Source organism: Astyanax mexicanus, chromosome 18 (assembly GCF_023375975.1).
Source record: "Astyanax mexicanus isolate ESR-SI-001 chromosome 18, AstMex3_surface, whole genome shotgun sequence".
NCBI lineage: Eukaryota > Metazoa > Chordata > Actinopteri > Characiformes > Acestrorhamphidae > Astyanax > Astyanax mexicanus.
In genome coordinates this window covers 16,918,548-16,931,439 of record NC_064425.1, presented here as the reverse complement: position 1 = coordinate 16,931,439, position 12,892 = coordinate 16,918,548, and the positions used below count along the sequence as shown (strand labels likewise).

The 12,892-nt window shown below is 37.9% G+C and overlaps 1 protein-coding gene across 1 annotated transcript; it reads right to left on the bottom strand.

Annotated features, from left to right (window-relative positions):
• Positions 1-1,839: 1,839 nt before the first annotated feature.
• Positions 1,840-4,286, bottom strand: zgc:154093 (CRIB and BORG_CEP domain-containing protein). The gene has a single exon (XM_015604963.3). The coding sequence runs from the start codon at positions 3,825-3,827 to the stop codon at positions 2,856-2,858; it is 972 nt and encodes a 323-aa protein (XP_015460449.3). The 5' UTR covers positions 3,828-4,286; the 3' UTR covers positions 1,840-2,855.
• Between the last annotated feature and the right edge of the window lie 8,606 nt (positions 4,287-12,892).

The window sequence follows — 12,892 nt, the reverse complement described above, 5'->3', positions numbered from 1 at the left end:
AATAAAATAAAAGAAAAAAACTTTGTTTTTTGGACAAATAGCTCCTGATAGTAAAGAAAGAAAGTTAGTGTTAAAATTCTGACAATAAATCAACGTTCATTTAAAGGTTTTAAAAGGTTGGGGCTCTGAAATCCATACTAACATTAGTGGTTTTATGTTAAAATATACTTCCCACAAATACAAATATAAATATTATTGATTTCAGTGCATTAGCGATGGGAAAATTAACGCAAATTTCAATTCAATGTTATTACCTTAATCGATTATAAAATTTCCAAAAACAATTTTAGGGATTTATGGGAAGATAATAACGCAGTAGTTATAACTAATAGCGCTGCTTGTTGGTGGTAAAACGACACGTTTGTCAACAAGTTACAGCACAGAGAGACAAAAAAGACATTTTCCATTGAGTTTACTTCAGGTATACCATTTCTGGCACACCATATTTTAAAACGCACCAGACCTATAAAACGGACTAAATACGTAAAAGCGCACAAAGTGCGTAAAACGCACTAGATGCGTAAAAGCGCACAAAATGCGTAAAAACGCACCAGATGCGTAAAAGCGCACAAAAATGCGCGTCATGCATGAATGTACTGAAAAGCGCTAAGATACAATCATAACAGCAATAAAGAAAAACAAACACATGACTACCTCTTAGGTGTCGATTAATTACGTCTTATTGACCTAATCAATGAATTTGAACCCTGTCACCTAAAGCAGTTCTGGCAAACCCTGATTATGTTTGGCTAGTTTTAGATATATCACTTCTCTAAAACTGGTGTTAATTTCACATGAAAAGACTTTGAAAAGACTCTTCATTTTGTCACGTTTTTACTTTTTGACATAATTTGAATCAGGAAGTTGTTCTTTACATAAGATCAGTTTTAACAACGTGAACAAACATGGATTTTGTTTTTTACAAAGGTTCTAGTGATTTAATGTCTTTTTTTGTATTGTGAAATTTCTCCCTCTTGTACAGCATTGCTTAAAATACGTTTTTAGCATCTGTAATTATTTACCTGTACACTGATATGAAGCAAAATAGGGCTCTAGTCCTTTGGCTCAAACCCTGTTGGGTTTCCTACTTCTGCCACAAAAAGGATGTCCCGCTGTTTAAAGAAGTACAGACTGCTTTTTAGATGTGCCTGAAATTATGGCTGCTTTAAAAATGACCAGGTCCTGTATGGTGTATCAGTTGAAATTTCAACTGTTTTAGGATGGTGATTATTTATCCATTGACACCCAAATAACTGCTTATCTGATGTGCTGATTGGTACACTGGCTGCTTTAGCATGTGCCAGTTGGTGTGCCAGCAGCTTTGAGGTGTGTGTTTGTGTGCCAGCTACTTCAAGATGCGCTAAATGGTGCACAGGCTGGTTTTAAGATGTGCCCTGTGGTGCACCAGCTGAAGTTCTAGCTGCTTTCGGATGAGAGGTGGTGTGACAGCAGCTTTTCTGAGAAGAAAAAAATTAATTAGGCCATTGCTGCCCCTACACATTTACTATATAACAAATTATCAGGAACACAAACAAGATAATTTACTGTGGACAAACCTTCAGTCTACTTGTACAACCAGATGAAATGGCCTTAATTCAGCCAGAAGGTAATCTCTAAAATGGGTGATGACTAACATAGGAGTGATCTGCAATGAACTTGTCTGGTTGCTTCTTAATCCTTGTACTCAACATACAGCTCTTAGTCAGATGACTGGTTACACCTGATGATCTTGCCCTTGGACTGAATATGCAGACAAAGCACCAAACCATACCGATTACAAATGAGGTGAACACAATGTTGGTCTTGATGTTTCATTCATAAAGGAGAAACAACAAAGCGTTGGATTTATAACCTTTATTATAATATTATTTACATGATCGTGGTGATTCAACATCTCACAGTTTAACACATATCAATTATGAGCTTTACGGTGGTATAAAATTCCCTCTTGAGATGAATAAACTGTCTTTCTGAACTCAAACAGGAATCCTGTATGTAGTGACTGAGATTGTAGGCTAGTTTCAGCCATATATTGTTTTGAAAGTAACAAGCTGACTGAACTTCACTATGGATTTGTTCCATTTTTAAGACAGTAAACATCATATTCCCTTTAATATGCTGTTGAAATGTGGAGTGTAATGAAATATATTAGAAGCAAAACACAACATCTGTTTAATACTCAACTTGTTCAGTTCCCATGGGCTGTAACACAGGAACAGATGTAGTTTCCTTTGTTTGTTATCGATGAGTCATACGCTCTATAGTTCGCTAAAAAGAGAAGCCATCTGTTAATGAAGTAATTAGTTGGCGCTGACAAGAGATCACTTATTTACTATTCCAAAATACAAAAATGTATTATTTCCCAGTTATTCTGTCATCCAAAATCAGTCATTATGGTGTGTTGAGAACTTGCTCTTTCATGAGTTTGGCAAGTTCATGCTAGTACAACCTTAATAAAATGTCTAAAGCAGGAGTGTGCAGCTCAGAGTGTCTTGAGAGTCCTGAACAGGATGGTGGACTGAGGCCTGTCTGTACAACCAACACAAAGTTGTGAGGACCTTGTTCCCTGTGGTTTATATATTGAATGTAATAAAGTATAAAATGATCAAGAGTTTAAGACTCTTTAACATACTGCATCTCCAGTTTAAAGGGACTCTTACAACAGAACAGATGCAGTTATAATTCGATGACGTGTTATTATCAAATCATAATCTCTGTGCTTCTCTGAAACCATCTGTTCAAAGAAATTGTCCACTTCTATGCAGGAAAATCCTCTCTCGGAAACATCTTGAATGACAAACCTCATGGAGTTAAACACCCATACAGACACCCATAGTCTAAAGCATGCTTCCAGCTCACAGCTCGCACTGCTCCTCCACACTCTTGTAACGGTCCATGATCCTGAGGACATCCTCCAAGATGGAGGGTCCCAGGTCCAGGTCCAGACCGACAAGAGACTCAGAACGGGACACGCCAGCCGAGAGCACCGGCGACTCACTGCGGTCGCTCCGCAGGTCCTCGTTACTCAGGCCAGCATCAGAGTCCAGGCTCAGACCTCGGCTCGGGTCAAGCGGCCCACAGCCCTCGGACATGGAGTCATCTGAGGAGGCCTCAGAGAAAGAGCCGGTGGAGGGCATGAGGTGTCTGAGTATGGGGATGGATGCTGAGATAGTGAGGTCATTGCAGGGCTCTTTACAGCGGCCCATTGCTTCTTCACACACAGACATGGAGCGCTGCTGATTGTTGTGGTGGTTCTTCTGCTGCTCCTGCTGGTTCTGGTTGTGGTGGTTCCTTTGTAGCTCATGCTGGTTCTGATTGTGATGATTCTTCTGCTGCTCCTGCTGGTTCTGACTGAGGTGGTTCTTTTGCTGCTCTTGCTGTGGCTGCTGCTGCTGGTGGTGTTCATGGGAGCAGTTATCCTCTAAATGTAGACGAGGAGGTTTGGGAGGAGGCTGTTCTGGGGCGATGAAAATGGGCATAGAGATGGTGCTTTTGAGATGAGAGGTGTGGTGGGAATTCCGATGGGAGTCATAAGTGTGGCTTATGCCTTTGGGGGTTACATCAAAAATCCCATCCAAATGCCTGTCCATGCTGTTTGAGCGGACGTGGGGTGGTCTGGCTAGACCAGGCAACATGTCCAGCTTGCCTTGCAGGAAGTCAATGTCTCCAAACATGTCACCCTGCCCATCAGGGCCAACGTGGGCGCTGTGGCGTACGTCCCCCAAAGGAGGGCTGATCATGTCGCCAGAGAGAACATCCCTCAGTTTGAATCTTTTACCCCGCTTGGGTGTGGATGTCTTTAGGTACATGGGCGTCTTGGCTGGCATTCTGTTTCCCAGAATTCAGAAAGAAACACCAACTTCTGCTGTGGTGATGTAGCTGTTGGGTCTAGCAGCTACGAACAGTGGGTGTCAGGCATCAGTCGATTGTTCTTTGGCCCTTAATTGCCAAAACCCCAAAAGAATGGATGGTTTTTGGAATGCAACGTTTTGTCCTATTTGGTCCAATATCAAATGAAAGGCTCTTTTTGGTCCAATATAAAATGTTAGAGCATGACAGACAGTTTCTAGAGCTCACAGTGATGCAATGAAAATCACGTCCATCTGCATTCTTTCATAGCAAGGGAAGGCAGATGTTTCCAATACTTTGTTACTATTTGGTATTTTTGGCTGCTGGCTAAAAGCTGAATCTTCTGGCTGCCTCTCTGTCTGCAGCTCCCTAGAGATCAGGAACTCCTAAGCAGCTCTTGAAATGTGTCGTCAGGAACTCTGCGCTACTGCTGAGGTCTGAGGAACACACAGAAAACAGGACAGGTTTACTACGCAGCAGAGTTAAGTTAGAAAACAAAAAAAAAAACTACTCTCTCAAAATTATACTTTATATAACTCTAAGAGGGATGTTGGCATTTGTTTAGCTTCTGAAAGGGGTGGCACCAAAGACCTTGTTCTAGAAAATTATTTTATTTGTGCGTGCGCTGAGCCCACCCCGCAAGCACGTAGCCTTGTGACTAGAGCTCTGTGGTGACGTTAAGGAAGAGACGGATATTGCATGCAATATTTCATCTTTGATTTTTGGCCTTAAAGCTGAGAGACCCTTATAAATGGCCACTTCCTGTCCCAGTTAAGACAGGACATCTGACCAGGCTAGATAAAAACCTCTGCAAACATGCAGGCCTAAATAAATATTATGTATGAATAACAGGGCTCAAGTTATAATTAGGGATGCATCGATATAGAGATTACGGACCAATGAGGGTCTGTGATCCTTTACATATTCAAAGATCCTATTTATACTTGTCACAATAATTAGACATGACCACAATAACATTTGTTGACCTCAATAATGTGCAATTTATTTATGTTTAATTTATTTAATTTATTTTATTATGTTCTAATTTTAAAGTGTACATGTTCTTATAGTCAACAGTCCTTTAAGAGTAATCTGTAATTGGATTATTATGCTCTATCAATTATTTCTGGCACAATATATCATCCAAATTTAGTTATATAGAAAGCAAACTGAAAATCAGAATAGTGTTTTCCAAATTCACAGAGGCTATACTGGCAATTACCTACCACATCAGTTTTAGTTCCTCACTTGACTGAACATGTGCCATCCATCTGGTCCTCGATTTGACTTTATTAAAATTAATTTGCTTGCTGTATTGTACAGGGGTTGGTCATAACCAGAGCATATGGTCCCATCATTAACAGGTACTATATTTAGTCTTCATGCTCTCAGATCTACACACAGAAGAACTCAAAGACTGTTTTTGTAAATCTGAGTTACAAAGCCAGAGTCTGGTTTGAATGTGGAGAAGCATGAGGCCAATCTTTGTGGCCACCAAGAAAGAAAGACACACCCCAAGGTTCCTGTTAAAGTAAATTTTGTTTTAAAATGCTCTCGTCACTGGCATAACAACAGAGCTTACTTTTTATCTCTCTGGTTTTCTCTGTAGGCCAGATGTTTTTAACATCTGAGAGTTCACAATATGATGATGAGATTTACTTATGTCTAAAGCAAACCTGGGAAATTATTTAGTGCTAAAAAAGAAGTGTATGCACTAGGAGCTGTACTTATTTTTATACAGGGACACAAAATAGGCTGGGATGAGAAATGCAAGCTATAAGTAAGCTAACTGCTGTGCCAAAGTTTTAGGCCTTGTAAGGAAGTGTTTACACATCAGTATAAATAAAAATAAATCAAGTAAACATTGGTGTTTTGTCTGTCTATCCTTGTGGAAGCCTGGTATTTAGAGTTCTCATTAAAATTAAATTAAAAACAATGATGGAATTTAACAAATAAATGGCATGAAGGGCACAGAGAAGTCAGAAACTAGGCCTGTAATGAATGTAACTATTATTGTTTGGATGATATATTGTCTCAGGAATAACTGTGATACACATATATATCCATATATAGCAAAATAGTCACAGCTAGAGCTCAGACAAAAAATTACCTTGTATAAAAGCCTTGTATGTCCCAATCACCATTAATTCACCCTAATTATTTTGACAGACCTAACATACACCAAAACTGTGCTCTTCTAAGTGAATTCATTTAATTGTAACTTTATTTTGACTTATATTTATTAGTTTTAATGAAATACACTGTTTTACTGGCAAAAACACATTGTTGGGGTCAACGGGTCATCAACCATCAACCAGCACTGCTACTGAACCAGTGCTCTGGTGGTTCAGTGAAAGGGGTCTCTGTGTTTAAATGAAGTTTTAACAGGAGAATGATTGAAGCCTGACCTTCAGGACATGCCCTGGAGCAGCCTGCTCCCTCTGTCCCTCACACACACAGGCCTTATGTAATCACTAAACGCGGTTAGTCCCGGGGATCATCCAATTCCCGGATTTCCCCAGTTAACCACTTGGTGCCATCGCTGAGACAGACCTGTGAGCCCCACGCCCATCCAGCTCCTTCGCTATTATTTAGGCCCCATCGGTCAATGGGGCCTAAATAATCAGTTTCTCACCGTTTGAGGCTAAATGCAAAAACATGTAAAAGTAGATGAGAAAACTCTTTTTTTTTTCTTTTTTTTTGTACATTTAGTGCAGTGTAAAAGTTTCCACCATTTTTTTTATAATATTTAGTTTTCCTTCTCTGCCCCTTGCAATCAGAATTTTAGGGGGGAAAAATCGTTACTTTATTTTTTTATCTTTACATTTCTGCATTTTGTAACACAAGTTAGTTGGATTAAACCATCAGATTTGTGTTACAAAATACAAAAATGGAAAAATCTGAAAAATTCTGAAATTTTGTTTAAGAGAGGCTAAAATGAAGTACTAGAAAAATGAAAAATTGGATGAAACCACATTTCTTCTTTACTATACTGAATGGAAATGTTCAGAAAAATGGAACTGCTAAATGTTAACTTACACAGACCCTACATTAATCATAACCTACATAAACTACTGTCTGAAGCTATTATTTCTTATTAATTAGCTTTGTTTACCATCAGAATAAAATATTTAACCATTTTACCTTCACAAACACAGGGAGTCAAACTGAGTTCAGTGGGCTAATGAGGGGTAATGATTCACAACCCTTTAGCTAACTTCAAGTAAACTCAAATTAAAAGAAAGGTAACAGGCTAACACAACAAATAATCAAATAAAAATCCTTACACTGAAAACAGAAACACTTTAACCTAAATATCTATATTTTTAGCAAGCTACATTATGTGTCATCAGAATTAGGGCAGCTCTTAGCTTTAAAAGCTCTTTAACTACATCCCTAAATAACAGTTTTTACAGCATTAAACACCAAGGTAACAATGAAGGTTATTAATAATAAATGCAGCACTTGCCCTTAGCTGGGTGTTGTATTTGTCCGTGGTTAAGCGCTCCAGTGCTCAGCAGGGCAGGTAAACCGCTTAAAGCGCTGAGAAGTCCTGAGGACAGACTCAGACTCTCTGTATCTCAGAGCAGCGGGACAGAGTGAGTGACTGAGGAGGAGGAGGAGGAGGAGGAGTGGAGTCTGCAGGCTGGCAGGGTTATCATTCTTTTCCCACCCGTATTCCGACAAGCCCCGTCTCCTCGCATCGAATTGGCTCACAACCAGCTCGACGAGTTCTCATATTTGCATACTGCACTATGATTGGCCCGTGCAATCCAGCCTCCTACGTTGTTATTGGCTAGTAGTTCATTCTCGCCGATCGGTCAGTCCAGATCCGCCCTCCTCAGCTCGACAGGCGGTAAAATGATCACGTGACCCAGGGCGTTTTTGTGGTCATGGGAACTAAAATGGAAATCAGAAATCAGTAAACAAATATTTTAACTGAAAAAGTTATTTAAGATATATAATAAGATAAAAACAAAGCGACCACATATTTACTAACGTATTAAAATATACACAGAAGGACATTTTGAATTATACATTAACATGTTTAACACTAGCTGTGATTTTATTTGACTAAATAATGAGAAAATTAGCATTGTAATGCAGTTAACATTGGGGATTACATATTTCTACACAACTCTTATTAAACATTAAACAAGATAACAAACATAACAAAATTATTTATCACACTTCTTTAAGTCCTTAAGATTTTTCTTTATTAAGCTTTAGGTGTTAGAAATGTGGAAAAAGTCAATGTTAGAAACATTTAGATTTGTGTTATAATATATTAGGGTAGTTTTTATGCTTTTTAAACTAGAATATTGTGAGTTACTGAGTTTTAATGGAGAAAATAAATGCTAGAAAAGCTCCAAAATTCACCTTCAACAATTTGAAAGAAGCAAATGTGCCATCAGCTGTGTATTTGTGTGTGCATGACCAGGTAAGTGTGATAGAAAGAGAAAGAGAGAGTATAAACCTCTGCATAAATAATACATAGTAAAATAAAACCTTCTGAACTTTTTGTAAACACATTTATGTTGACAACACTATTTTTTCATAAGTGTATAGATTTTTGTAACCTTATTGTTTATGTTCTCCATACATTTCTTTATTTTTATTAAAGCCCATATTGGGGTTATTTTGTTATGATTATAATATAATTTATTAGGAATTTAATATATTTTATAATAATGCCTAATTGGATATTTTTATATGAAAAAAATCTATATTTACAGATTTGGAGTTTAACCATTCATATAATGCTTTCCATAGGTTTTGTATCTTTTCATAATCGGAAATGATGGTCTATTGTTTCTATATTTGTGTCAAATAGGTGGAAGTTCTCAAATTTGAATCTTGTTTTGATAAGATTGTTTGAGGGGTAAATTCCATTAATGTTTTTAAAATATACTTCTTTATATTTAGTGGGAAATTTAAAATACTTACAAATCAACAAACCCACTAGATGCTTAAATGGTTCTTTGATGGTTCTCCAGACTGAAGAACCTTTTAAAGGGATTTATATAGAAACAAAAATCTGTCCTATTGCTATTAGTAAAAATATCTACTTTCCTATTTTCTCACTGTGTACATTATACATAGTATATACAGGCGTATCATGCAACCCTATTCCCAAGGGTATGTTGCTAATGAGTCCTGTGGGTAATTAAGCTCATTTCAGACCACTGAGTGCTTGCTTGTTTGTTTTTCCATTGTTCAGCATTATTAAATGAATTAAAGCTCACTTTTCAGACCACCCAACTCTGCTGTAGGCCTTTCCACTGAATATGGATCTCAAACGGTTTTCACTACAGACGCTTTTTATTATACCCTTATTTATAGTAGCATATTATAGAAATCACAGCTAGCCTTGCGCTGACAAGAAAAGTTTATTTATGTACAACGGAAATCTGAGAGCTTCTAGACAAGCTGGCAGCCAAAGCCCTGCATGCTGTCATTCCCAGCTGGGAATAAAGACCTCTTGTGATAAATTACAAAGAATTATGAGAAGAAGAACAAAATGCAGCAGACCCCACTTTAGAGGCACTGTGAATACAGCCACTGACAGGCCATTGAAACACAGATTCAATTGTGCTTTTTTCTAAATTAGAAACATTTGTTAAACATGCATCCCTTGGATACATTTACAAGTGTACTGGCATTAGACAGCCAATGAATACAAAGAGTTCAGTGAGTTCTGATATTGTCCAGATTCAAGGCTATTGAGTGTAGAAGATCATCCTAAAATTCTTAAAAATTAATAATTATTAGGGTAAATCTCCTTCAAAATACTTGAAACACAAATAGATGATCCTAATAATCTGTGGGTTTCAGTATTACATCTTCTTTTGCTTACCAAAAAAAGTTTTATTGCTAACGAAAACGTTTCATTGATGAAGTAAAAACACCTAAAAAAACGAATTATCCATCATAGACATAGACCAATATAAAACATACAATAAATTATTAATTAATTTAAATGGTTCTTTAAATGTTGTTCTATAAATGACTATTTTTGTTAACTACGAACCTTTAAAAAAAAGCTCTTTTAACCCTTGGTCTGTAGGTTTATTATTTAGCTATTAATCCTAATGCACAAACTATTGTAAACAACTATTGTGAGTCCCACAGAGCCCTATATTTAGACGTATGAAACTGATGTTAATTACGACAGCAATGTAGTTTTACCCTCACAATAGATCATAGAAGATTTTATACAGATTTTTGTTCACCGTGATCTTATTGCTAATTTGAGAAATACCTGAATCTAGACTCTTTGGTCAATGTTATAAATAGAATTTAAGGGGAGAGTGCAACAAAATAAATGGGGTCCTCATAGGAAAACAATTTTCAATGAATAACAAAATGTTTGTACTTTTATTAAGTAAAAACACAGACGTTGAAATTATATTATACTTACATTGCAGTGCAATTTTCCCAAGAGTATTTCAACACCTAAACCAGTATTGCAGCCTTTCCTTGTCTAGCAGTGGCTTAGTCATAATGACACTGGGTTACTGGTGACTGGGTTGTGGGTTTGATATCTGGAGTTGCCAAACTGCCACTGTTGGTCCCCTAAACAAACCCCATAAGCTGCTCACTCTTTCCGGACATGTGCTCACTTTACCATTGTGTGTGTTTACTGCACAAATGGGTTTCATTTGCCTCCAACACAAGTGTGAATGCAGTTGTCCTTGTCTTTGCCACTGGACAGTACCAATATTACGAATATTAATTCAGCAGGAATGGTTCTCAAGCTGTGGTATAATCTCAATAATACACTTAAGGTTGTGCTATAACATGTAATACTGGCACTGCTGTGCTGCTCTACAGCACTTGGCCTGCGACTGCAGCACAGCAGTGACAATAATACACGTTATAGCAATCCCTCTTGTGTATTATTGCTTAAATAATTAATCTAGTGTATAAGGGTATGCCATGTAGACAACCATAAGTAACTACACTGTCTCACAGTGACCAATAAGTTACACATTGTAAATTGGACAAAGCCAAAACAGTAGGCCAGTCGGTGCTAATTTAGTTTTAGTTTGTTCATGGTCAAAAAAATGAACCACTGCTTCATAATCTTCCAGCCAAATTGAAGACTCTCTCCCAGTTGTCTTTGACAGTAAAGTATTCTGAGGGTCTCAGCTTCCTGCTTTGAGAGAATCAGCAGGTCAGATCTAAAAGTCAGGGGTCCCAGAGGGTGTTGAGCTTCTGGTCAGGCCTGACGCAACACAACAGCGCTATGCATAGACCCCTTCACTAGTCTCTCAACACCCCTCCCTGTAGAATTATGCTATGTAGTAAATCAACCAAGAAGCCCATTGTAGATGTGCTTGAGGGAACGTGCCTCGGGCACAGACCACTCAGTTGGAGAAACTCGGTGGGACAACTGACTATGCAAAAGAGAGTGAATTCACAGAGAAAGCCGAGAGGAATTCTGGGAATTTGTGGGCTGCGAGCATGTGGTTCACATTATGCCTTGGGTTCTGTTTTTGCAGAGCTGCACACACAAGGCCGAAGCGCTGCATGCAGAGAGGATGTCACACTGACCAGAGGTGGAAAATGAAAGCTGTAAATCTGTTTTCCTTGTATTTTGTCTCTCTTTTAACACCCACAGCGGTTACACACAGTCGTGGCTAGGCCTGTCACGATAGCTAATTTAGCTTGTCCTGAAATTATTGCAATAAACAATATTATTGCCATTTTAGAAGCATTTTATGCCAGAGAAATGATGAAAAAATATAGTTTGTTGGAGTCTCTACTGTCCATGGATAACTTTCTACTAGATTTTGAAATAATTATATGAGGATTTGATTGATTCAGTGATACGATTATTAGTGAGGTCATGATTTGGTTGATCACTTTCGTACCTCATCCCAGAAGTCACCCCAGAAGTTTTGGATTTAGAACCATAATTCCAGAGAACACAGTTTCACTGCTCCACAGTTCAAATGCCTCTAGTCAATGCATGACATTAGATATGGGGCCAATATGTTCATGTTGATCTTCTCCAGAAAATGATCTATTGGCAATACATCTCTACAGGGACTAGACAAGCTGTGTGTGCAATTGCACATCTGTGTCGACAAAGTGCGCAACTTAAAGTAACTGAATGCAGCTGAATTAATAAGGCTGTCATTTTTTTCAAATAGTTAATACTGTATTGGTGTGAATGGAATGGCAGTGAAGAGCAGTAGGTAGTGTGTGGTTCTGTGTTTTTTTTGTCTGTGGGGGGTTTGGTGTGTTCTCCTGATGCCTGAATGGGTGCACCAGTTGTATTCCACCTCACAAAAACACATGGTAGGTGAATTTGCTGTGCTAAATTGGCTCTCCAAGTGAACTTATCATTGTGTCTGTTAACCTGTAACGGACTGTTGGCCTTGTGTCCAATTATTCCCAGAAGGTTCAACTTTTCCTTTGTACCCATCGCTGAAGAGGAAGAATCAGCTTTGGTCTGTGACCAAAATAAATGACTACTCCCTCACAAGTATTGCACTACATATGGGTGAGGAGAGATTATTTAGTTCACTCTAAAAAAACAGAAGTTAATTTGGACACTTCTTATTCATTAGCATGCATCAGCACTGGTTGCATAAACACACATGACTGTCTGAGCTGTGCTTAGAGCTTCGTACAAACAAAAAATGTGTTAGTTACTTCGATTAGTTATTTGGAAACAAACTACATGATAAAATATATAAAATTCACAGCATCTGCTCCCTCATCATTTAGTTACAAGGCTCACATTGCATTCTGTTCAACAATCAGCTCATGTACTGAGCTATGCTGCTAACTTTAAATTACGAGTACTCTGCGTATCCAGCCATTTCTAAGTATGTATTTTTGTGTGCTTTGTGTTCTTGCCAGATGGCATTTTTTGCTGCTTAAGTTGCATTTCAGTTTCTGGATGTGTCCCAAAAACGAAAAATTATTAGTCTGTAATTTGCTAAGGAAAATTAATGGAAATACCCATTGTAAAAGATGCTGTTTATTCCTACAATACTACATTTTATTTACCTGTATTTTCATATAAACA